The 27901-nt window shown below is 43.2% G+C and overlaps 2 protein-coding genes across 2 annotated transcripts in view; both read left to right on the top strand.

Annotated features, from left to right (window-relative positions):
* The window catches only part of LOC127611119 (neuroligin-4, X-linked-like), a 273291-nt gene that overhangs the window by 96233 nt on the left and 149157 nt on the right, over positions 1-27901 (top strand). The window lies entirely within an intron of this gene.
* LOC127611107 (matrix-remodeling-associated protein 5-like) lies at positions 273-16433 on the top strand. Its single transcript, XM_052081421.1, has 12 exons — positions 273-729; positions 1654-1858; positions 3003-3132; positions 4473-4714; positions 4985-5136; positions 5795-9048; positions 9806-9947; positions 10874-11009; positions 11111-12205; positions 12308-12515; positions 13248-13469; positions 13581-16433. Exons 2-12 carry the CDS (start codon positions 1686-1688, stop codon positions 15378-15380), a joined length of 7554 nt encoding a protein of 2517 aa, XP_051937381.1. The 5' UTR covers positions 273-729; positions 1654-1685; the 3' UTR covers positions 15381-16433.

The following is a 27901-nucleotide window of genomic DNA, read 5'->3' as shown; positions in this document are numbered from 1 at the left end:
AAGCCCTGCACAAAATATTATGACAGTACTATTTTTTAAATTATATTGCAAATTTCCCCAGTGTGTTACAAATAAAGGATATCTTATTTTATTTTGATCACTAACTAACTAACGACTGCATAATGCCCGGTGCATAACTTCTCAGTAAAAAGAATGAATGTAAAAAAAATGAAATAAATGAAGCCAAAAAAGGCATTCCTTGCGATAACGTTCCCTCCCACGCCTTTTTCAACAAAGGAGAGGGACTCCCATTGACGTGATACAGTAAAGAAGTGCAGGCAAGCCCCTCCTTTGCCATTGAGAGCCTCTCTGCAAGTTTACTTTAGCCCGTTCTCCTCTCTTGCACTCCAATATACACGCATGCACACGCACTGTCATTCACACTGCTGCGCACGCACGCACGCACACGCATTCAGTGGTTTTCAGTTTATCCCGGGACACGCGCACGCACACGGAAGCCGGCTGGATGCTACTTAGAAGCGGTTGCGGATGTTCCTAATTTAGACATTTTATTGTGTTTTTCTTGCCCTTTTATGACAGCGAAAAACTTTGGTTGGACTTTCAATTCACGGCGTACATGGAGGACCAAAGCACGTAATCACGTTCCAAAAAAAGAAAAAAAATCGGGGACCACGCAGGTTGTTGGATTACAAAATACGCATTTCATCGGGGAAATGAATTCTTTTGTGCTGGACACGTCACTACTCCATCCGACGAAAGTACTGTAAGGTAAGCTTTTACTCTTGGCGCACATATTGCAAGACTTCAGCGTGAAGTGCAAAACTTGTAAACTGTAGCCAATTGAATGGAAACGAATTCTGCAGGGATGGACAAACTTTTGTGCGAGAGTGCCACATTTTTTTAAATAAACTGGCCATAATATTAAGGCGGGTGGGAGTAATGAATGAATGTATGTATGTATTAATTTATTGTTGTATGTATGAAATTTGCTCCATGTACAGCGCTTTGTATATCGTGGTGGTTGTTTTAAAGTTAAAGAAGACAGATGGGTTAATTCAACAATTTGTGTAATGAGTGAAATGAAAAACAAATACATAAGCATAAATAAATATATTTTCATAAATAAAGTTGAGGTGGGGGTGCTCATTTAACGAAAGAAATATTACAGAAGGCACAATACTCAACTGGCCAGGTTAAAAGAACAGAGTGGGCCTCACTTTTCCCACCACCAGTTTTCAATTGGATAAGAGTGGGAAGTATTTCTAATATTTTGACGCAAGGGTGATGCACTGCCATCGCACACTATTGCAACCTACAACTACAATAAGAAACAGACTGTACACTACTGTTACATTTATACACTTTTCACAGTGAAATGTTAGCATCGTTATCTTTGTAAAGGCAGAATATTGGGAAAAAAACTGTGTATGATCGCATTACAATGTTCCTGTACTGTGAGAATATACAACAAATTAGTCAAGCACACAGGACGTTGTCTGTAGTTTATGACAGGTGCAATATTAATAATAATAATAACAATTGGCTATGACCAAGCAAAAGAGGGCATGTTTTGCGTCGTGTCAAAAGCTCAATTCCGATTAAAACTGTTAATTCAACTCTACAAATCAACAACTACCTCACCAAATTATGTTGTTGTTGCCCCCTCCCCCCCACCCTACCACCCCCTATCAGTCTGCCACCCAGCGCTAACGTTGAAGACTAAGATGTATCCAAGTGTGGGTGTGCTGCTGGCACTGTGGGCCCTGGAGGTTGCCCGTGGCCAGGCTTGCCCTCGAAGCTGCAACTGCTACCAGGCCAATGAAGTCCACTGTACTTTCCGCTCCCTGCTCACCGTACCAGCCAGATTGCCTGCGCACACGCGCCGCATCAACTTGGGGTAACGACCTCTGGGCAAAACGTTTGCACCCTTCACATGTACACAAGCTAATTGTCAGATGGCGCTTTTGTTGACAGCACAAACACACATGTGGAGTTTGACAGTAGATGTCAAGCCAACTGCAGAGGAGCATATACGTCCCGGTCGGAATGTCCGTATGATCCACCCAACTCCCCTTGGTGTTTAGTTTACGATCTGGAGTATACATCAAGCCCTCTATAGACGAATGACTTTGATGGGGAAGGTACATTACAACCCCCCCCCCCCCCCCCCGCCCCATCAACCAAAGATTCATGTTACGTTTCTATGGTTAAGCAATTTCAGTATAAACTATGTTAGTGTTAACTACACGTCATTTTACAGCAACTTTCAATAATATTAGGCCTACATACAGTATATTTATAAAGAATTACCACTTTGCCATGTTTTTTTTTCTGAACACATCAGCCTCCTCTGCTACTGTAATTAAATGTTGGTCATGATGGTATGACTTGGTGAGCAAAGTCTGTTTTGAGGAGCTATTTTGTGTCAAACATTTGACAACCACTGAGCAAGACAGATAGGCAACACTGTATTTCATAGCTTGTTTTGCCTACAACATCTAAGGTAGGCTAAGTCCGATGACCATTTTGAGGATTCGTCATGAAAACATGGGCGTGAGATCCTGTTAATCACTGCTTGCAATTTTTTTTTCCTTTGTGATACCATCAGAGAAAGGTATGAATGATAGCAATGAGCAAAATTGGGATAACCATAGTATCACAACTGGAACGTTCTGGGGGTGGGTGGGGGAGGAGGGGGCGTACTTAGGACAATATGAGCAAGACAGTACATATGTATTCGCACAGGTCTTCACTAATTTCATACATACAATGGAAAACTTGTTTTTAAACATACATGCCAGTTAGGAATGCTACAATATTACAAAAACATTTGATGGTGAGCTTGGGGATGGAATGAATGAATTCACTTTGCCTTAGTTCCTATTTGATTTGAAATGAGAAAAAAAAATGGACGTCAAACAATGTCACGGAACAGATTGTGTTTGATTCTTGAGGTTCTACTTCAAAGTGAATTATACTCCAATGGATGAAATAAAATGAATTGACAAGAATCCCTCCCCACTCCACCCACCCCCATAAAGGTTCAACAGCATCAGCAGGATCCATGACAGTTCGCTGGCTGGGCTACAGAGGTTAGAGCTTTTGATGCTGCACAGCAATGACATCCACCACCTGCCGGATGCACTGTTTCAAGACCTGAAATCACTGCAGGTATACCGGGTTGGGAAAATGTGAATCTCGCTTCGCCAATTACCAATCTTGGAATGAGGTTGAAAATAAAGAAAGGCACTTAATTGCGAAACGTGTATATATGACCATTAACTGTGAGTGATTCTTGTCGTTTGAGGAGTTAAAAAAAAGAGAATAGTAGTCGTAAGATTTCTAATCTTAATTTTGGCATTACACAATGTCATTTGCCTCACCGCCGACCTCATCAAGAGTCCCTGTCAGTCACGGCAGTTGCTGCGGTCTGTTATTTTTTCCGTTACTGACTGACATTTCCAAATTGCGTGCATGTAAAGGTGTTGTGTGATCTACCAAACAGAAATAACAAATTGTCAAACAAGTTACTTGTTTGGCCTGTTTCCACACACTGCAACAACCGCAGTGTAAATCCTAACTCACTCCAGGTGCTGACAACTCATGTTTCTCCACTGGAAGAACCAATTTAATTTGAATGCGGATCTGAATACAAGGTGCATATAACAGTCATTTATTTACATTTTTTTACCATTTGAGTCATGTTTGAGGTAGCAATGGACCAGACCACCCCCCCCAGAATGATGACGGCACCACATCTGTTTGTCATTCCCCGTGAGCCAGGAAGTCAACTGCTCAGATAGACGAGCAATATGATTAATGGACAGAATCCAAAACAAACCAAATTTTTGCTGTAATTATAGTTTTTTTAAATTTTATTTCATTAACAATTTTTTTTCGGTTTTAGTTATTTCGTGAGTTTACAACACATTAACTACCTGTATGCAGAAATCAACGGCAGCCATTCCATGAGACTGTTTGTTAACCTCACAGTGACACACCAGTCAGTGGAAATTTTAACAGGAACCCGAGTGCCATGACGTTATTCACCAAGCCGCGGTTTCTTTCATCTCTCAGCTAAATGAGGGTATGTACTGAATTTGCCATACTGTGATAATAGGATCCATATTTCCGTGTGCCTGAATTGTCAGCAGCCGGATCCTTCGCACTTGTGGAAGTAGCCTCCCTAGAGAGCCGATTTATCATAAGCCTTACGAAAATCCCACAACATGGTTTTCATCATTATGCGCCCTCTTGAAATATTGTCGACTCTTCTATGACTGGAAGAGCACGAGTCAGCAGAGAATACCAGAAGGCATACCGGTACTTTAAATGTAAAAAGTTCCATCATTCAAATGCTTAGAAATATACTTCCAAAAGTAACACCTACAATTCAGCTAACTCCAATATTTGCCAAGCATGTCTTACAGTATGTTCTCATCATCACATTTACTTTTAACTTCAGCCGTTTTGATTATGTAGCATTCAATTTTTCATCTCCGCCATTACAGATACTGAAGCTGAGCTACAACAAGCTGACGGAGATCCCTTCATCCCAGACTTTCTCTGGCCTGACCTCGCTACTGCGTCTGTACTTGGATCACAACCACCTCCAATACATCCACCCGAGGGCCTTGCTCCAGCTGCCAAGCCTCCGTCTGCTCCGTCTACAAGGAAACAAGCTGCATCAACTGCATCCCCACGCTCTCTGCACACTTTCCCTACTGAACACATACTACTTTTCAACACTCCGGTAGGTCGAGTCGCGAGGACTGTAATTCAAACATGATATATAGCCGTACCTTCAATGTTCAAATGAATACCGCCAAAGTGACATCAGCATATCCCGGAAACGATCACACTTCAGTAGACCTAATTTCAGCCAACATTAAAGGGAGGAAGGAAGGATTTCATTGAGTGAAAATTGGTGATCTTGGTCTATCCAATAAGTACAGGATTTTCAGAAACAGCATGAATGTATTTCATTTTCTTTGCTGACAGCCTTTTCCTTTCCTTTCTGTAGACACCTTGATCTGTCCAACAACAGTTTTAGCACCCTGACCAGGGCCACCGTGCAGACCGCACCGATGCTGGAAACACTGGCGCTTCAGGGTAATCCCTGGAGCTGTGACTGCAGGATGAGTTGGTTCCCCGCTTGGCGTTTAGTTCACCCAGGTTCGTCTCTTTTATTTTGTCCTCTCATATTCATTCAACAAATGGAGAGGGTAAAGAAAGAAGGTAAGACTTAGCATAATAAATGAAACATTTATCAATGACACCATTTCGGACTGACTGATGAGACTGTAATGTGTCTTGCAACTCTTTAAAATGTTAAATGAGGCTAGCTGGTTGATAATTGGGTTACATTTACATTTAAATACATCTGGTTGTGTTTTTGTGTATCTTTGACATTTTCCCTTCCCACCTGCTTTAAATCACATGCCTCCCTTTACCTCTCATACACAGAATCTCTCTCTCTATTTATGAATTTTCACAGACACTTAATAAGACTGGAATTTCAAATGCCTCTCATTGACATGCCAGACTTAACCTCCCATGACTAATACATATTGGCAGCATTGTGTGCAGGCAGTTGAAACAATGGCTAATGCTTGCCATGGAATAATTAGGTTTTGCATATTTACGATTTATAAGAAGATTAAGTAACCGTATCTAATTAGAAAGTGATATGAAGGGTAATTAATAGTACAGAGGAACGTGCATGCTAAATTTGGCATTAGCAATGCACATAGACAGCTTTGACGTGCACATTTTCATATATGGGATATGGGATCAGTTTCTCTCATCATTCTTTGTCTATTTTTTCAACCAGATTTAATGAAATGTTCCGAGGGTCTTCAGTGTCCAACATGTGATTCACCAAGTGCTCTTCAAGGGCAAGGCTTGCTTGATCAGAATGATCTGACCTGCAGCTCCCCTGTCATTACCCTGCGGGGAGAGGAGACGTCTTCCGCGAGGGAACTTGGTGAAATCCAATCAAGTGAATCTTTCAGAGAGCCTTTAGGCGCCGCTTCACTCGGCCTGTCGGATCAACAGGGGAACAGCGTTGAACTGCGCTGCAACGTCACTCATTCCGCGGACTCTCAGGATGCATCTCCTGCTCCAGATCTCTCCCTTCCCTCCTCTTCACCTATTGCCATGGCTCTGTCATTCTCTCTAGAATGCCCCGTAGAGAGAGAGAGCTATGACAGTCTGTGGAGGATTCTGGCTTACTATAGTGAAACTGCAGTGCACCTTGAGAGGGAACTCATGCTGAATAAACATCCAAAGCTGGCCTACCGCTACAGGCAGACAGCAGAGACAGAGGGCTATTATAATACGGGAGTCAAAGCCTCTATTGCAACAGGACCACATTGGTTAATGCAGCCAGCTATTGGTATTCAACTGAACAGAGCACAGTCCAGCAGAGACACAGTCAGCCTCATATATTCAACAAGAGTTTCTGCTCATCCTGACCGCACGACAGAGCCTGCAACATCTACCACTGTTTCTCACCCATGGGTACTCATTTTAACTAACCACACCACCACAACAATAACAGCAACCACAGGCACTAGGCTGGAGCTCTCCTGCCCTCTTCGAAGTTCTAGTCATCCCAAAGTGCAGTGGATTCTGCCAGATGGATCCAAACTTAACTCCCCATCCAGTAGTCAAGATGGTAGAATTCAGGTCTCGGACTCTGGGCTACTGTTACAGAATGTTGAGCTCTCAAATGCAGGGCTTTACTACTGTGTAGCGCAAATTAACACGGATTCAGATGTCCTAGCACTGCGTCTGGCAGTAGAGGGGTCCTCTGCCCCACCAACAGGTGAGCAAGTCGCACCTTCTGTCACAGGGGGTATAGGACAGCCTGTCGGCCTGTCCTGCAAGGCTTCTGGTTCACCAGAACCACACACATTTTGGGTGTTACCAGATGGGAATATAGCTAGGAAGGGATCAGTTGTATTAGGTGGATTTATTATGCAATCAAATGGGAGTCTCTTTCTTCCTAACCCCTCACTGAGAGATGCTGGTCATTATCGATGTGTCGCCGTCAATCAGTATGGTAGTGCCTCGGTGTCCATGAACCTCGAAATAAACCGCAGGAAGACACCATCATTTGGAGACGCTCAAGGGGGGCCACAATCAGCCTCTGGGCGATCAACAAAGATACGAGCACCGTTACTACGTCAACTAGAAGAAGGATCGGGTGATGAAGTAGAAGAAGAGAGAACCAATACAGTCCACAGAAAAGATCATATTCATCTTCAGCATTCTCCAAACAGAAAAAATCAAGCCAGAAAACCCCTACGACGGGGGCCTTTGAGAGAAGGTCCTTTGAGGAGAGGAGAAAGGCCTCTATCATCTGAGCAGAGAAGAAATCGTTACTCCATAAACAAACAAAAAATTGACCCACTGAAATGGGCTGACCTACTGGCAAAGATACGCCAAAAGACGACAGCCACAAATAATAGCGAGGACATCATAACAGAAAATTCACAGAGAAGAGATGACGACAGAGAAAGATATGGGGTTGGTGGGAACACAGGCGCCGAAGGAGCGAATGGATCAGAAATGGAGGGCTCATCCGTTGATGATGCTGTTCTGCGAGAAGAAAGTCTACAGCCTATTTACCCCACTCACACAATAGCAGTCACAATGCAAGGAAAAACTGAGTCAAAAACAGGGACTGAAAGTGAAGAGTCCTCAGAAACACAGACACATGAGAGCGAGACTGAGAATGTGACACCAACCCAAACAACAACACAGACAGAACTCGCCAGCTCAAAGCCAACATTCAGAACTAATGAAATTGGCCCAAATGCAGCTAGTACAGAGGAGCAGGAAGCAAAGCCCACCTTTTCAAGAGTTAGACCTTCAAAACCACAGAAAGGACGAATCCCCAATTTAGTCCCACATACACGGCCACAAAGCTCTTTGAACTCACGCAGAAGGATTGGACAGCGGAGACGAGTCAACAGCAGGACAAGGGGGCGCCCTTTGACACCACGCCGGCCTCTAGCTGATCCTGTCAACCTGCCAAAAACCGTGACGCTTGACACCGGAATCACTCAAATGGTGACAACAACCACATCTCCATCAACAATACATGAAAATATTGGAAATATCAAAACACTTTTTTCAACATCAAATGTCGAGATTGGAAATCTTCCATCTCCTTCTGTTCCGACCACTTTCGATATCTCCATTTCAACATCTGACCTCCCTGAACTAACTTCTTCCTCCCCCACTTTATTAGCCCCTTACGACATGGAGACAAATACAGATGTGATGACTCATGCAGGCAACAAACCAGACAGTGCCAAATCGACTGTCTTTAAATCACAAACGCCAGCCACCACAGATTCCTATGAGGGCAACACAAACACACAAAAAACCTTGAGCCCTAATGATGATGGGCCCTCAGGCGAAAAGGGTGAAGGGCTGGAAAATAATTTGGTGGACGTGAATGAATCTCAATTCTCTACCCCTCTCCTGGCCACCCTCTCCACTGTTTCCTTGACAACAACCCCTTCAATCAGTCTTCCAAATCATCCTGTCACTGCCTCTACTGGTGACATATCTGTTGCAGCTTTTGACGACACACTTACATCAACTACATTCAGGCCTTTGACTGCAAACCCAATTCCATTGACTTTACCTCCCACAAATGCCCCCATGTATCAAATTACTGAGAGTACTACTAGTTTCTTTAGGACGGACAATGCAGATGGATCCAAAGATATTCCCTCAACTACTATGCCTGCACTTTCTACTTTAGAATCTCACACGACTACATACACAAAAAGTGCCACTCCAGCCAAAATTACCAAGACTGACACTACACCGCACACATCTTCTACATCTACTACCATAACAACAACAGCAGCAGCATCAAGCACTGCTGCGTCACCCGGAGAAAGGCCAAACATGGGCCAGGTCAGCCCTAAAGGGAGGCCTGTGTCTGGTGCGCCACACCAGAGTCAACCCCCAACTGACTGGAGAAACCCTGGAGCTAATTTCATTCCTGATTCACACAGCAGCAAGCCACAGTGGTCTCCATCTCCACTTCCTGCCACCCCAAGGGTGAGTATTAATAGATGACAAAAAGTCTTTAACCCAAACGCATTTTTAAGACGACATGCCTGACAAGTAGACAAAGAACAAATCTTAGATCACTCCATAATTTACTTACTTACTTGAGTGTTAATGTATTCCCAAACTTTTTTAGGGCTTCACTTTCAGTCATTTAACGAGTTTGATATCCCAGGGTATTTTTAAAATGTAATTTCAAGTGTTGGTGCATTCCCATAAAGCTGTTATTTGCATTCACGCTCACCTAAATGTGCAAGCCCCGGAGCAAAAAAAGCTTAGCAAAAGAGAGCTGGAAATAGTCTAATCTGTGATCACATGGCCCGTTGTTAAACCTAAGGGATGTTTATGGCATTTCTCCAATTTTATGGATTTTTCTGAGCTCCGCCAGTCATTTCAAAAGCAGAGATGAAAAACACATGCTCTATTACAACAGTATTATGTGTTTGGGCGTCTAATCCCGCTGGATTTATAGCAATCAGACATTAATTCATTTACAAAGCTGTGCAATCAATCCAATGCGATGAGCCCATCGCTGATGAACTATCAATCTGAAATAACTGTTGGTGAAATATCTAGATTTTCCTGAAGTTTACTAAACTTGCATTAGTGTTCGTCATTTTGACAGATCTTTGTAATCTATCTTCTTTGTTTGTTTTTATGTAGGAGTCGGTTTTGCCTTCAGATGCCCGAGGCACTGCTAACGCTTATTTTTTTCCCACTCTTTTATTTGATAAAACAATCCCTGCAGTCTCCAGCATTAAGATCCAGACCAAGGATTGCAGACCCACATTTCAGAACGGTGTCATTCCCAGCAGGAAACGTGGCCAGGCTGACTTGTGAGGCTCAAGGAGAGCCGAAGCCCTCCATCACATGGACCAAGGTCGCCACAGGTACATGCAGTGTAGCAGATATGCACACGTTTCGCGGAGCATACAGATATCGACAAAACACAATGAATTTGTATGGAAATGAGGCTAGTCTTATCTTCATATTACATTCATGTCGAACATGTCTCTGCAGACTTGTTGGATCTAATTTATAACCTCAGCAAATACAGTGTGGACCTCCTCGGAACAGACAAACCTACTGTATGCTTTCCATTCCCGGAAACAAAAAGTAATTTAAAGGTCATGTACACAGCGGCAGGTTTTGTCACTGCAACAGGAAAAAAATAATAATCAAGACTTTCTGCAGTCACACGTTTAATTAACATGCTGCAACCAACTGGCAAATTGACAACAGTTGATCTTGTGCCCATGACATACATGAATAGGACAACTGCAAAGTTCTTATGCAACCACTATCTGATTTTTAATGCTCTCTTCTTGGCCGCCTTTATGAAAAAAGTGAAACGGTTTAATAGGAAGACCGAATATAGTACAGCGTTATCAGAATCATCTTTATTGGCCAGGTATGCACACATAGAAAGAATTTGTCTCTGGTAGTTTGAGCCAAACGATTATTACAGTAACAAGCAACTATAACAAAAACAACATTTAGGACATAACACATGAGTACAGAGATTCTGAGTGTATCATTTGTGCTGGAATCCCGAATGACAGCTGTGCAAATGATGCTGTGGTTTTTTTCAACCTCCATGGAACAGAAAAACATATAATTCAGAAATACAGTCCACAATTACCTTTTAGTTTTGTCTGCTACCGAGTGACACTCATTTGATATGTCCATTGCTTAAAAAAATGGTGTCAGACATGCACAGTTTTCATTGCAATATCGTTGCCCAATTGGCTGATGCTCGTTTTTTCTGCCAACTGTTGCTCATTTCTGATGCTTTGTCTGCGTGTCTGTGTCTCAGGAGCGGTGATGTCTGTTCATTCCAGAACTCAACGTTTTGAGGTTTTGTCAAATGGCACCCTCGTTATCCTAAATGTACAGCTACAAGACCGAGGCACATACATTTGCAGCGCTCACAGCTTCCTGGGTCGTGACAGGTGAAGCCACTCAAATTATGAATGTAAATGCAACATGCATTTGATGAAGACAGTGAATATGTTTTCCACACTGATTTTTTTGTTTGTTTTTATGTGATAAGGCTGCTAACCACCCTGGAAGTGTGGACACGCCCACCTCGAATGCAGCTAGCTAGCTATCGAGAAGTCACGATCCATCAGGGTGGGGAAGTCCACCTGGAGTGTCAGGCCAGCGGTGTTCCCACTCCTCTGCTCTCTTGGGTTCTTCCAGACCGTTCTGTCCTGACCCCCATGGCTAATTCCGGCAATCGAATCAGCATGTACCAAAATGGAACCCTCCATATTTCATCAACATTACCAAGTGATCGCGGGGCATATCGCTGCGTGGCCGCCAACTCCGCCGGTGCCGCCAGTGCTTCGGTGCGCTTACACATGTCCTCGCTGCCCCCGGTGATACAGCAGCCAAGAGAGGAAAACCTGCTTTTGGCTCCTGGAGGACCTCTTTATGCTCACTGCACTGCCAGAGGGGCCCCACCACCAACTTTGCGGTGGCGTACGCCAGACGGGTCGCTAGTTCGTCCATCCCAGTTTCTCCATGGCAACCTTTTTGTGTTGCCAAACGGGACCCTACATATTCGAAAGATCGGGCCTAAGGATGCTGGGAGTTATGAGTGCACCTCTTTTAATGCCGTTGGAACTGATAAGAGGACTGTGAGAGTGGAAATTAAAGAGGAGGCACAACAAGCAGAAGTGATACTGGATGCAAAAAATATGCCACTTTCAACCCCTGTTCTGAAAAACAAATCTTCATCCCATCCTGGCTTCCAGTCAAACCCACTTGACTCTGCCCGATTGACCCCTGTCGATCCCAAATCCCCATCTTACCCTCATCAGTCCACTTTTGCTGACTCGGCCTCTAAAATCAATAGAACAGTCATCATGTCTCCCTCACAGCTGAATAACTTGACAAAACCATCCACGGGCACACATAACACCACGCTCACCTCACACACATCTGACAAAGGCAAAGCCTCAGTGATTTTACACTCTTTGCCTGTCCCTCCATTCAGCAAAGCTCGAATTGTCTCAACCTCGCCCCCGGTCACTGCTGTTTCCTACGGAGAGAATCTCCAGCTCCACTGCTCTGTAACGGGTAACCCAACCCCTATTATCATTTGGAGGACTCCGAGTAGAAAACTGGTGGATATGAATTTCAGGTATGAGGGCAGAGGCTGGGGATGACATGATAATTGTAATCGTATTGCATCTTTTGTTATGTGGCCCACTGAATTTGTTTTTCACATTTGTTCAAACTGAAGTTTCGACCGACGTCTGACGGTGCACCAAAATGGCACGCTGTCCATCCTGTCAGTGACAGAGCGGGACGTCGGAGACTACCTTTGCATTGCACGCAACAAAGTCGCTGATGATTATCGCCTCCTGCGTTTGTCAGTGCTTATCAAGCCTGCGAGGATTGAGCACAAACAACCTTTGAATCGGATGGTGTCATTTGGAAAAGCACTGAAGGTACCTTAACGTTTAATCATGTTAAGCATTGAATCAGACTGTATCGGACTACACAAGAACAAATCTACGCTCAAATTACCTTCCACAGGTTTTGAGGGATTATTTGTCAGTGTCAAAGTAAGAAATCCAGTGATTAGATTTTGTGACATAAAATGTCCCAGCTGACTGAGGTCAGTAATCTAATCAGTATAATCTTAAACCAATCCTCAAACTTCCATGAACAGCGAAACAAGAACTTTATTCAATTATAGTTGTATCAGATTTAAGATGCTCGAGATATTTGGGGTCAAAGTCAGAAGTGTGTGTGTCGGGGGGGTGGGGGGGGGGTTGATTGCCAGGCTGGTTCTGTGACTGTTCTGTGAAATGTTTATTTTCTACTACAAAATCATTTTGACCATTTCATTTGGTACTGCTGGGTTTCCCAGCCATGCAGTAAATCGCACTGTTTCACCAGTGAATGAATGAATATTTAACAGGTATTTAGCAGCTTACTGGAAAAGAGCAGGTGACATGCAAGAGAGACGACACCACATTAGGGCAGCAATTTGTTTCCCTTCATTATTAAATCTGTTTACATGTTGTATGTGCATTGAATTGTTGAATTGACTGTGGGGCAAGTGACAGTGTTTCAAAAATGATTGACCACGTCGATGGAATTGATTACCTTCTACAAAGAAGTGATTCCATTTTAGTACACTTTAAAAAAACTACTTTTTTTTTTGCTCGTTGCAGGTGGACTGTTTAGCATCAGGCTTACCAAACCCTGCAGTCAGCTGGAGTCTACCAGATGGAACCATGGTGAACAGTGTGTTGCAAGGGGAAGAAAGAGCAGGCCGGGGACGCAGGCTTATCGTTTTTAATAATGGAACATTGCTTGTTCCAGCTGTGGGGAGGGGAGAAGAAGGCGAGTACACCTGTTATGCTGAGAATCAAGGAGGTCAAGATACCATGAAGGTAAAGTTGAAAGATTTTTTTTTAAACATTCAAAGAAACCTCCCAAAATTTCAGTCGTATTTTTTTAGATTTCTAATGAAAGCTTTGTTCTTTCAAAATATTTCCCGTCAGGTTCATGTCAAGGTTATGATGACTTCTCCACCGACCTTCAATGATGACAAAAATTACCAAGTAATTAAAGTACGTCAGGGATCTTCAGCGGTCATTCGTTGCCAGGCCACTGGGGATCCCCAACCAACAGTGACCTGGTTCTCCCCAGCACATCGTGTCATCCCACCCAGGTCTGGTGTTTACTCTGACCGAGTTGCAGTGACTTCTCCCGGAACTCTGGATGTGCGTCATGCTCAGAAGATTGACGCGGGAAACTATACATGCCGAGCAAGGAATTCAGCTGGGGAACGAAGCATGGTAGTAGGCCTTGAAGTGGACGTTCCTAATGGAAACAATGGCTATAGTGGTCGGACAATCATTGGAATGAACAAACCCACTAATAGTCTAGGTCCAGCCCCCAGGAGTGACAGTGAAAATGGATTCAAAAGGCCTACGAGTGGAATTACAACCCATCTTGGTCAAGTTGTCAGCATCGGTGTGAACAGGGGTGGAAATATGGGCCCAAAAGTAAGTAACAGTGGAATCGTGAATAGAAACGCACATGGAACTTTGAATAGTATCACGATAAACGGTCACAGCTCAGTTAGAGAAGCAAGTGATGCAAGCAATCCCAGGGCAAGAAGCAATGAAGTCGCAGCGAAAACGGCTAACGATGGTCAAGCAAGTTGGGTCAGAGGCGACTCTGGAGTGACCAATGACAAAAGCAGGAATAGTGGTAGCACTAACAAACTAGTGGGTGTGGTAACAACTGGGAAGCAGCGTATAATGAAAGGCCAAACTATTCTTTTGCCGTGTCCGTCTCATGGAGCCCCTCCCTTAAACTGGTATTTGCCTGGTAATGGTGTACTCCCGGCCCCTTACTATGGCAGCCGGCTCATTGTGCACCGAAACGGCTCCCTGGAGCTGCGGGGTGCACGGGTGAGCGACAGTGGTACTTTTGTGTGCGTTGTGAGAGGCGACAAAGGAGACACAAGGATTCAGGTCGAGCTGGAGGTCTCAGAGCCGCAGGAAGTGTCCCGTCCACTTTCGTCTGTGTCATCTCGCTCAAGCGCCGCAAAAGTAGCCTCTCAATCGGGGAGGCTAGTGCCTGAGGTGGCTCGTCCGCCGATTCCTGTCTCTCCAAAACCACCGCAACTCGGGCCATCCTTGATTGAATCCGCTGATCCAGTAGGTCCTCCTTCACCCTCTCCCATCTCTGCACCAGTTTTGAGACCTCAAACTGCTTCTCTGATGAGCATTACAAACGGAGAGACGCTTCGCCTACCCTGCTCTTCTTCTCAAGCACCCAAAGACACCCTAGGCTCCCTTTCCTGGACTTTTCCCAGCGGAAAGGTCGTGTCCAGGGGTGACAGTGGGGAGTCTGGCCGGTACTTAGTCCAAGAGGATGGTACCCTGGTGATCCATCAGACATCTGTGTTCGACCGGGGCACTTATACCTGCAGGTCTACCAGTCCCGATACTTCTTCGGTTTCAGTTGTCACAATTCCCGTCATCATCATAGCCTACCCCCCTCGCATCACGACAGGACCCTCACCTGTGACCTACACACGTCCCGGTGTCGCAGTGGAGCTACCCTGCCTCACCATAGCAACTCCCCGGGCGATGGTTACCTGGGAAACACCAGACATGACACAGCTGAGGGTGCTGGGCCAGGCTCGTATCTATGGTAACCATTATCTCAGTCCTCGAGGTTCTCTGGTGATACAGAAACCGTCGAGTCGGGATACAGGATTTTACAGGTGCACAGCCAAAAATGTTGTAGGGGTGGACACCAAGACGACATACCTGCATGTTATATAATGAGGTAAAGAACATGCACACGGCACCTCTGTTACTGACTTAATTCGATGTGTCCCTCATGCCCAAAGGAACTGCAAAGCTTTGTTGAGATACTGTTGAATTTGAAGATTTCTATACAATCACTTTCAGTCTTTTGTATTAGTCTGTTCAAGATTTTTGTTAATACACACCCAGCCATTTACTATATGTGCCTTGTCTTAATGATATGACTAAAACTTGTTTCAAAATGGTGCTCAAGTTACAATATTTCTGATTTTATGATGTGCAACACGGTGGTTTTTTCTCTGTGATTCGCATACGAATCAATCTGCTTCTATTTGGAATCTTGCCTCTTGCAGGATTAACGACATTTAGCACAGTTTCTAACTCGGTAACTGACAAATTTAACAATGCTAATGCTCAAACATGATGCTCGACTTGTCCAAAGTTCTAAATGCTCTAAACAAATATGAATGTGTGCTCCAATTGCGAGACACATTTATAATCGAAAACTGTTTTTCTCGGGGATCGCTCATCTCAGTTTGATTTGGAGAGATAATGCTTGCCAGCATCTTCTCAGAATGAATGCAGCATTTACGGCATTTAAAATATATATTTGACAGGCAAAGTGCATCTTTGTCATTATTGTGATGATAAAAAATTGTGCTATTCCACAAAAGAATAGCTCATAGCAATCTTCTTTTCATGGATTTTCATTTTAAGTTATTTATCTTGTATAGAGATTTTGAGAGTTTCTTTTATTATTATGACAGTGGCGGGGAATCTACGGACTCAGAGCCAGAGATGGCCGACTGGGGCATTTGATCTGACCTGCCATGCAATTTGAAAAAGAAACAAGAATACATTTCTAATCATAACCATTCTCGCATCGTGTATTGTCATACATTTTGTACGGCCCCCATATGACTTCAAAGAAATAAAAAATAAACGTGATGGGTAAAATGATTCCCACCCGTGCCTTATGAGAAAAGGGAAATTACACGTTTAATCTGTCGAGCAAAAAGCAAGTCTGTTTTTAACAGCATCCATGTATTAATAAAATGAAAAAGAATACAGATGTCTTATTTTATTCCATTGAGTTTATCTTAGGAACACAGCTTGTTAATTTCAAATTCAGCTGTCAAACCAGGACTGGGGTTTTGTATTGGAGGCGCAACACATGATGATGACATCATATTCTTTGCACTGGAAACTGCAATAAAATCCTCATGAGCCTGCTGTGCTAATGGAAACACTCCAAACGCTTTCTTGTCTGTTCTCACACCCCCACCAAATATCTCGACTTCAAATGATAGATTATATCATGACCAACTGACTTTAATAGGGTTGCTAAATATACGTAAACACTGATCGTATTCGTCCATGTTACTGAGATGAGTCATGTTGGCACCACCGCAACCGTACAAATTGAAAGCATTAGCATGTACCACCCAGCAGTAAGCATATTTCAATTTTTTTTTGTGGCACACGTTTGATGGGGCCATTGTGTAAAGGGACCTAACCTGTTTTGAATTAACTCCTCATGGTTTCGTAATTCCTTTCTCCGTAGCCCACCAAGTGTCATTACTCCCGTCTATGCTCAATTTCAGCAAACAAATCATTGGCTGTAGAGCGGCACATTGTGATGACGGATGGTAAAAACTGTATCTAGACAGTCATGGCAAGAGAGTAAGACAAGAAAAAAACTAAACAAAACAATGGGTTTCACTGTGTGAGTTTTAGCGGAGGCTAAAACTAAAGATTTTTATTTTTTAACTGTGCTTTACTCAGGTCTACATGAAAGGCAACGTAAAGTCATGTTTAGTTTCAATTGCAGTCATAGTGTATATTGAGATGGTGATAGAAGAAGCAATGTGACGCACGTCGCGTACTGATTCTTATTTTTGTGTTAAAAAATTCTCAGACTTGAAATTTCACCCTTGAACTTACAATGGCTTTTGCATTACATATTTAAAAGTAAATATAGTATAATGTTAGGTTGAACGTAACACCTTATCCATCTATCCATCCATTTTCTACTGCTTATCAGGGGTTGGGTCACGGGGGCAACAGCTTTAGCAGGCAAGCCCAGACTTCCCTTTCCCCAGCCACTTGTTCCAACTCTTCCCGGGGGATCCCGAGGCACTCCCAGGCCAACTGGGAGACATAGTCCCTCCAGCATGTCCTGGGTTGTCCCTGAGGCCGGTGGGACATGCCCGTAACACCTCACCAGGGAAGCGTCCAGGAGGCATCCTAATCAGATGCCGAGCCACCTCATCTGGCTCCTCTCGACATGGAGGCGAAGCGACTCGACTCTGAGCCCTTCCAGGATGGCCGAGCTTCTCATCATATCTATCTCTAAGGTAGAGCCCAGACACCCTGCAGAGAAAACTCATTTCGGTCGCTTGTATCGGGGATCTCCTTCTTTGGGTCTCGTGCCACACCTTATTAAAACAAAAAAACGTAGTACGGCTACAAACAACCACCACCCAGCGACTTGGGCAAATTCAACAAACAAGCATTCACAATCACATATGCCTATGCACAATTTTAGCGTCTTCAACTATCCTTACCATGCATGTCTTTAGAATGTGTAAGGAAGCCGGATCAACCGCATCAACCAAAATAGATATGACATGCATACTGTAGGTTCTTGGTTAATTAGTTACCAGTCATCCCATGTGTTTCTTGGGCAACTAGCATTTGTGTATTTAAATGGGAACCAGGCTATTTTTTTTTTAATTAGAGTTTAGCTGAGCTTTTCTGCTCCGGGAAGCAATGTGATTTCCCATTGCATTGAAACAAGGTCATAATAGTGGATAAATTGTTTCCCAATACATTTTGCTACTGATTACCTGCTATAATTGCAATCAGTGATCATAATGAGTGTATTTCCCATTGAGATGTCTCAGATTATTTTAATGTTCATTTGGAAATGTTTTCCTTAATGCCTTATTAACTCACAAAAGCAGAAATGAACACTCGCCAGGGTTTTTCACTTCATTTTCTCATGTGTCTCCAAGAAATTGACCATAATAAAAAGGGTTATCTTCTAATGGGAAAAAAAGAGCATGATAGAATTTTCAGAGAAGCAGATGTCCGACAAGTGCCTTGTCTCACAAGACCAAATTTTGTTCAGGTTTGCAAGGTTTGTTCAAGGAATTCAGCCAAGCGCAAATAATCAACTAAAGTTTAAAATTATCTTCCTCCTAAATCTGTTGCAAGCATCTCTTCACATCTTTTAATATTGATAAATGTAGTCCACAAAGTAAAAAAAAAAATTAATGAATCCAAGATATAAACAATATATATGTAAACGTAGCAAGCGTAATGTGCAGTGCATTGTCTTAAAGTACCGTAACTAAGTAAAAGTCTTAACAAAAATTCTTCTGGAACTGAATTGCATTTCAATTATTGATATTGCATGAAATAAAGCTATCGGCATCCCCAAATAACTTGTGGTTCACAGTATTTTATTACAGCTGTTAACTCCAGTTATATATTAAATGACTACTTTATTACTCCACAAACACTCAACGCACTGAAGTAACACATGTGCCACATCTGAATGAAGACATTATTTCTGCCATTCATCATCATTTTCTTGGTTTTGTTTTGTTTTGTTCAGATCCAAGTGATATGGTTTCCCCATCTGTGCAAAAGAAGAAAGCCTCGATTCAAGGCTGCCCTGTCAGTGGCTCGCCCTTTCAACGCACCCTCGTCGCACATACTTCACACACTGATATCACCCCTCTCAAACCGGCTGTGTTTACACTCATGCTTAAACCCATCATCATTGCCTGTTAGTGTGATATGCATCAGTCCACAGTCTCGCTACATCAAACTAAAAAAATAAAGAGGACCGTAGACTACAGGAAGAAGGAAAAAAAAGACAGTTCCGGCCCCATTTAGTTATTTGACCCAGTTTCACAGAGGAACTTAAGTTTTTCAGCACTGAATTGATTTACATTTCAACCAGTTATGCCTGAATAACTGTTATCTTCTTGGTATGGTTGAACATGACACGGCACCATTCAATAATACTACCTCCCAAAAAGTAAAAATTCATCCATCCATTTTCCGATCCGCTTGATCCTCACAGGGGTTGCAGGGGGGTGCTGGAGGCTATCCCAGCTGTCTAGGTGGGGGACACCCTGAACCGGTTGCCAGCCAATCGCAGGGCACATACAGACAAACAATCACCCGCGCTCACACTCACACTTCGGGACAATGTAGAGTGTTCAGTCAGCTTGCAATGCATTATTTTCGGAATGTGGGAGAAACCGGAGTACCCGGAGAAGCACGGGGACAACATGAAAACTCCACACAGGGAGGCCAGAGCTGGAATTGAATCCGGAACCTCTGCACTGTGAGGTTGGCGCGCTAACCACTGGACCGCCAGTAAAAATTCAACATCTGATGAATCTATTTTCTCTCAACAGATGATTTCATCAGGCAGCCCGTAATATAACCCAAACCACCTCCCAGTCCATTTTGAATTCATGCAAGAGCGAGGTGTAATGCATGTAAAATACTAAAGAAACACACCCCGTGCAAGAAGACTGGTGGTGACTCACCACAACACAAGTTTTCAGAAAGACTTGATAGTGATAAAAAAAACAACAACACATAAATGTGATATTTGTCCAGGAGTGACAGTTCGGTATTGTTTACATTTGAGACACCCATTATGACCCATTATCACTTTTTATTTTAAAGCTTAAATTGTTTCTGATCGACCAATAATATTCATTCATTCATCTTCCGAGCCGCTTGATCCTCACTAGGGTCGCGGGGGGTGCTGGAGCCTATCCCAGCTGTCTTCGGGCAGTAGGCGGGTGACACCCTGAATCGGTTGCCAGCCAATCGCGGGGCACACAGAAACGAACAACCATTCGCACTCACACTCACACCTCGGGACAATTTAGAGTGTTCAATCAGCCTGCCACGCATGTTTTTGGAATGTGGGAGGAAACCGGAGCACCCAGAAAAAACCCACGCAGGCCCGGGGAGAACATGCAAACTCCACACAGGGAGGCCGGAGCTGGGATCAAACCCGGTACCTCTGCACTGTGAAGCTGACGTGCGAACCACTGCACTACCGGGCCGCCCCCGACCAATAATAGTAGAGAGAAAAAAAAAGATGGCGGGAGTGCAATGCGGTTCACGTCAGCCTGAAAGGGAATTCAGCTGAGAGTCGGTGACCTCACCACCAGGCATCAGATTTTACACCAGGGGAGACAACTGGTCACTGTTGAGAGCACACTCAGATGGGTGTGTTATGGCGCATGCAGAGCGTCAGCTGTGTGTGTGTTACCATGTTGTCATGGACACGTAGAAGTACCTGCCTGTGAGAGTTTTTCAGGCAGAGACCAGTTAAGTTCTGAAGTTTTCAGTCCGTTCTAAGATCATGACTCTCCTCCAATGATGCACTGCTAAATCGTGTCATTAAAATGAAACATTCAACAAAAAGAAAATTATAAATTTGACCCGGCACCGACAAAGTGTAATCTCCGGCAATCCAGAGAGCAAATAAAAGCTCATCATGGATGCCATTGTCCCTGGTATTCCTGCAAAAATGATCACCCCGAGACGATGTTTAAAGTGGCAACAGTCACATTAAAGAGTCTCAGTCTGATGAACAAACCGCAGGCACAACTCATTCTCCGCTGTCAAGCCAACTCGTAGACAACATTTGGTGACATCTGACCCTTGAATTAACTTGATAAAGAGCCTTAAAGCAACAAATCTGAAAGTTTTCTTTGCTTTTCGCATAGACGGCGGCGTGTCAGTACATCTACTCTTCCCCTGCTGCCTTTTAACTACTTAGCACACGCAGCCTCTACCTCCCCCCCACCCCCAGTTCTAAAAATAGCTATGCAAAAAGCTTACATCTCAACATGACAGGTGCTTATAAAGATGATGATGAAACAATATGAACTCAAGTTAAAAAGAAAAGACAGTAGACAGAAACAAAGCCGTAGGCATAGCTAAACTTAAACTCAACACGTTACAGAAGACAATGCATATAATGAATGACCATTGCGTGTCTGACTGAGCCAAAATGCGAATAACAACGTTTTTGTTCAGAATTAACACTCCTCTTTAATGAGACTATAAGTATACCCTGAACTGGTTGCCAGCCAATAGCAGGGCACACATAGACAAACAACCATTGGGGCTCAAACTCACACCTGGGGGCAATGTTCCATTTCCCTGCCATGCATGTTTTTGGAACGTTAGAGGAAACCGGAGTACCTGGAGCACGGGGAGAACATGCAAACTTCACACAGGAACACCGGAGCCGGAATCGAACCCTGCACCTTTGCACTGTGAGGTGGAAATACTAACCAGTCGGTCCGTTTATGTATACACTGTAAATATCTCTTCATAAACGATTCAAGCACAGAACGTCCATATGGGTTAGTAAACGTGTCTACCCTTTCATATATACACATAATGTATTTCTACTGGACTTGACTTACTTTTGGTTTGCCTCAGTTTGAAGTGTTGAATATTTTACACGGAAGATGTCACTTTAATTTGTTGCTGTATTTAGGTATTCCCAAGATTTATTGAGCGCCTGTGCAGGGTGTGTCGGACAGATGGTGAGTGATGCTCGGATGTCAGGGCAGTCTCCGTTCTCGGGAGGGGGGGAAAAAATGACTCATGGGCTACATTAGTGGATGGCCTACATTAACTGGAACCAGGACCACTATGCCGGAAGACAACACACAGGCAAGCAATCAAAGACGTGCAATCATTTAAAAATAAAAAATAAATTACACCATTCCATGGAGAGATAAAAAATGGAGAGGAAATGTTAGATAGCCGGCTTGAGCTGTGTGAATTTCCATCCTTTTTAAATTTTGAAATATGCCATGACTTTGCTGAGATAGGAAGCAACAAAAGAGCCTTTTGGAACACAATGCTTGGCGGATTAACCATTCAAGTCGCGCTCACGCGGCCCAAAGATTTCCCTAAGAGCAGAGCTGGTGCAAAGATAGCACCAGGCATGAACCCGACAATGACAAAACGAGGGACCTCTCACAATAATGCGATTTGTGCGACTAGAGACTTTTACGTCAAAGTTCACCACCATGTGATATGTACCATGAGAGGTCAGGCCGCAACAGCTGATGCAAAACGGTCTGTATTTATACAGCAGCATCTCTCTTTTAAAAGAAAGTATGAAAAAAATCACTCACATTATTGCCTGGTTCACATGATGCTGATGAGGAATGACGAGTCTGTCATACCTCTCACCCAAAGTTGGCTGGGATAGGCTCCATGGAAGACTGTTGACTGCATGTTGTTGACTTTGAGTTGACATGAAGTGTTAGCAGGAGGGCAGCATCATGGTTCATGCACCCATGCCACAATTTTGAGGATTGGGGTTTGAATCTCAATGGGGTTTTTTATTTCTTCACTTCCTCGCAAATCCCCAAAACATGCATTCCAGGCTCCTTGAAGTTGCTTCATCGCCCATAGGTGTGAAAAGCTAGAAGATACTATACATTTCAAATCCAAACTACAACTTCCTTTGTAAACATGCTGGTTGATCACTTGGCCTTCTTTGAAGGGAAAACTCATAGATTGTAGTGAAATATATATTTTGTGACACCAGAGTTGGAACTACAATTGTTTAGCAACCAGTACTGGGCGTCTTTAGCGCAGAGTCCACTCTGATAGGCACTAGCTCACATAACCCTCATGAGGACAGGAGCTACGGTAAATGGATGTCTCGATGAAGTGTGCATGCAACACAGTGACTAGGGGACTAAATGTATTCACGAGACAACTTTGATTCACAGTTTGGTTAAAGCACGACTTATTTTTATGAAAAAGTCGCATGTCTTTTCACCATCTGCCTCTGGGGCTTGGGGAAATCCAATCTGCAACCTTCTAATTTGTAGCTGGCTGTTTCCTGGGGATGGCAATTGTGGAGTAACTCAAGATATACAGTAAGTATAGCGGAAAAAATGACAGCCCCAACCTTTGGGTCTAGCAATAATTAATCATACATAATTACCACACCGGATTCAACGAGAACCATCAAGAAGTGCCAGCAGGCAAAGGACTGAAGGTCATTTTGACGATGGTGACCACATGCAAGGCCAGGCTTTGCATTCCTTGTAAACTACACATGCGGTAACGACGCACCCACTACCATGACTAACATTTTGCCAACTATGAAGCACAGTGAATATGTGGTAAGCAACTTGGACTGACTGTATGGACAGATGTTGTCATGAGAAAGTTGTGCTGTTTATATCATCTAAGGTCCATCTGGTCATGCTGTGGTGGATTTATCAATCCATGTGACTGGAAGAATTTCTTATTTCTACACTGATTTGCTTCCTGTAACTACAGTCTAGTGAAATGTATGGGATGTACGACGCGTAGGAAACCATGTGGCTTGTAATATCAAGTCTCAACATGATGAAAAACAGAAAACACATATGCCTAACACATTTGCTGCTCCTGAAATGCATCGAAAGCCCATGCGAATGTATTGACACAGATGCACACGCTACAGGTGGCGGAGATAATGACTCATGACAACAATCTTGCAGCAGGTGAGCTTGCCAAGTGAATCAGGATTGGAAAGATTAGCAGTGGATAACAGGATTTGAGGACTACATAAAGGAATGCATGACCAGATAGACAAGTATGAGGGAGGACAGGAGGAAAAAGCAATAAATCGGCAGATGTACGAGTGCTATATGTGAAACAATGGCAGTGGATTCATGGGAGCCCTCTCGAGAGTTGGATGAAAAAAAAATCTTGTTTGGGCAATGTGAATGGAAGGATGATGAATGTGGACAACTGAATAGTGCGATGAGCTCAGAGCAGAAGGGGAGTATAATATTAAAAATTGTCATGGCTCTCGAGCCAATTTAGTTAACCTTTGGGATGACGATGAATACAAAACACAGGAGAATAAGACAGACTAACAATAATGTTAAAAAATAATTTTTTAAAAAAGTAAAAAAAAAAAAAAAAGGACCCATAGTTGATGAAGAAAATATTTTGTAATTCCCTAAATTGCCAAACAAAAGTCCTTTTACTATTTCTCCTCTGGCTTTTGGCAAACAAAAGAGGAAACGTGAAACCAATATGGCATGAACAAGAGTATTGTAACGCAAAACAATACACTAGCTTTTAAAGACAAATGTCAAGCAAAGAGCAGCTGGGCTATCGGCCAATAAGTAGCTAGCGGCTAACACTAGCACCTAGTGTCATTAGTCTACTGGATATCAAACCTCACACCCTTCTTGGAGCAATGTGACAAGTTTCCTCAAAAACTACAGTCTGTCAAAAATGTATATACAAAGTTTTCACATACATGGCCCACGGGCCTAGAGTTTAACACATAAAATATGAGCTGCGTTCGTGAGAAGCTTCACTGATGCTAGCCAAATAACATTGAATCCCCTTCCTGATTAAACGAAAGTCCAACGCTTGTTTCCCCCCCCCGATTTCTCTAGGAGATTAAATTTGTAGGACTCTGTGACAGCACAGCTGTGCCGTCTTAATTCTTTATCACAGGGAAAATTAGGTCTCATGCAAGTGCTAAAAGGTTTGAGACAGCATAAAAGCTACAGAGGGCGGGAATAAAAAGAAGAGATGCATCTGAGAGAACGACAAAGAGACACATTTTTAGACTCCCCAGTGATAGGTCTTGACACTCAAGCCTGTGTTTTTATGGAAGTTAAAGAGGCTACTTAGAACAAGTGTCCTGTAGAGAAATAACTGAATCATTTTCCAGTTTTGAGCAAACTCTAAACCCAAAAATCTCATTCCTAACCCCTAATGATAACCTGAAACACCAGTCTCAATACTAAATTCTAACGGCAAAACCCTGGCCCCAAACCGTAAGACTTTCCTCCAAATCCTGAATCCTTTGTTGCTATTTTTAGGCAGAGAATGGTGGTCAGCCATTAGGTGAAAGAAACCCATTTGTATTATTTATTGCCTGAAAAAATACATCAATACAGTTCTGTTTGTTTTCCTTGAATGAAAATATTTCCTAACAATGTGTCTATACAGAATACATTGATTAATTACATTACAGCTAGTGGTTTACTCATCAGTACCGTTTTACAATATTGATTTTAGCTCGTCTGTCTCATTCTAAAAAGAAATAATAATAATTTTTAAAAACACGATGAATTGCTTCATTCTGCAGTGTTTCCCTTCCCCGGCCTGTGGATACTTTTTAGTGCATCCTATTTATATGCTTAGTCCTGAGCTCTAATTTGCTGAGCAAGATTATGTACAAGTTGGATTACCATTTTCTGTTTAGTTTGAACTTTACTATGTGGGGAGCTGTTAAATTAAACAACTATTGAAAGTGGTCTCGAGAGTGAAACCACTTCCCGCACTTCATTAAATATGTAGCTGGTTGCATATACAGGAACTTCTCGTACTCGTCACAATATTAGGTACACCTGCACAACCTAGTGAGATTTAATATACGAGTTGTATCAACAAATTCTGTCTTGGCAAAGATAATGCTTAGTTTGGACACTGTTGAGAAATATTGCATGTGTAATCTTATGCCTGTAGCATTTTAATAAATTAAATGGCTTTTTTTTAAGGATGTTCAATTTCAGTGTTGTATCCATGGCAACCCAGCAATGAGTCCAAACCATTGCATGCCTCTTTTGTCCAACGAGGTTGCTGAGAAATCAACTGTGATGGAAAAGTCGGATCTGCATACATTTCATCTCTGCCTCTGCTCTTGCGTGAATTTACGAGCGCTAAACAGACACTGGCGTGGACGTATTCAAGCGTCCTTAATGATCTGTGTGCATGTCAGCGTGATGCAGTGCACAAGGAGATTAATCTGGGCAAATCAACGCTAGTGTGTGTCTTTGTACGTGGATGACAGGTTGCCGGGAGCGCAGGCAACACCATCAGAAATTTAACAGGATGGCGTTCTGAGTCAGCAAACCGGAGGGGATCTGAGTCAACTCACAACTGGTGCTTGGTGTCCCTTGTGTGTTTGTCGATGCGTGCGTGTGTACCAGCCAAATGGTGGCGTGTGTGTGTGAGAGGGGCCACATGTCCGCGTCGGACATGTGGAGATGTGAAATGGCAAAGGGTGACTGTGAGGATGAAGATGATGTGCAAGCGGATGTGTTAAATGACCACCAGAGTTTATTTTGTGTCAGAATGAGGACCCACCACAAAGGCTGGCGGGGTGGTGGGTGCCTTGGCTTAATAAGGGTCACGAAACAATGCAAAAAAAATAATAACAATAATAAAAAAGGATTTTATAACTGCGCTTTACAAATGTTCAACATGTGCACCCCCATAACTAGACCTGCTCTCCAGTTTATAAAAAATATTTTTATTTTGCGGAATTTCCTGGAAAAGGCACACTGCACACTTTAGTTTGATTGTGATGGAACATCATGTAACAAGCTTTTTCATTGCCAGTGAATGTTATTCTTCACCCTGAATCAAAAGTAAAACAGCAAACTAACACGCACAAGAAAAAAGACTGTTGAACATTAAACCCATCTCATTAAAATTTGAGATAGTTTGAGTGAGAATTGACTACGGATTTTTTTTCTCTAAATAATTACCTATTCTTCATTCTACTGCCTCACAGGGAGGGAAGTCAGGGCTCAATTTAAGCATCCACTTTTGTTACCAAATATAGTTGTTGCCCATTAAAAAGTATTAACGACAGACATTACCACTCGATACTTGTGAGAGGAAGTTTAGCAATCATGACAGATGAAAGAAAACGAAGAAAAGATGATGTCATCTTGCCATCGTGTTCTCTGTGGCTCCGTGGATTAGCTGGTTTAAGAGTGAGGTGTTGAAAGGAACATGACCCTCTAATTCAAACAGAGTCAGAAGAGCAAGGGGGGAAAATATGCCCTTAAGGCCTTGGTACATATTTGGACAGACAAATAGAGGAATCTGCTCGCCAACTCTATGAAGCAAAACTCAGTCAACCTTGAGTGGATGCCGCCTATTACAATATGCTACGCGCAGTACGCACAAGGCCTTAAACATGTCACCGTCTCTTACGCCTGCTCAAACCAGGTGCAACAGCTCTGACATATTTCAATCATAAATATGTGAACAGCAGGCATCAAATATTCGAAACATTCTCTACTTCCACTGGGTGGGTGTGGGGCACGTAAATGTTCAGGGGGGGTGTGGGGGGGGTCCCCAAATCAGGGCGCGGATGTCCTGCCACAATCTTGAGAGTCTAGTGCGCGGCTACTGAAGCGGCTACCGCGCTTAAACTGATTACAAGGATCTGTTTCGTCATGCTTGAAATCATCTGTGACCACACCCACAGCGGCGCATCACCTCTCTCGCAGATCCGCCAGCCTGCGCTCTTTGACAAAATTTCCGACATTGGGTCTAATCCGCCTCTGCGCATACCTATGCCATGCTCCGCACAAGATTTACACCACTCACGAAAAACTAGAGCCGTTAGTCTTTAAAAACACAACTTGGCTTTGTCTTAAGGCTTTTTCAACCACACCATCTTATGGGCTGAGTGATGCAAC

The sequence above is a fragment of the Hippocampus zosterae genome, chromosome 12 (assembly GCF_025434085.1).
Source record: "Hippocampus zosterae strain Florida chromosome 12, ASM2543408v3, whole genome shotgun sequence".
In the NCBI taxonomy this organism is placed as follows: domain Eukaryota; kingdom Metazoa; phylum Chordata; class Actinopteri; order Syngnathiformes; family Syngnathidae; genus Hippocampus; species Hippocampus zosterae.
Note: the sequence above shows the minus strand (reverse complement) of the source record. Positions and strands in the feature narration are given on the sequence as shown.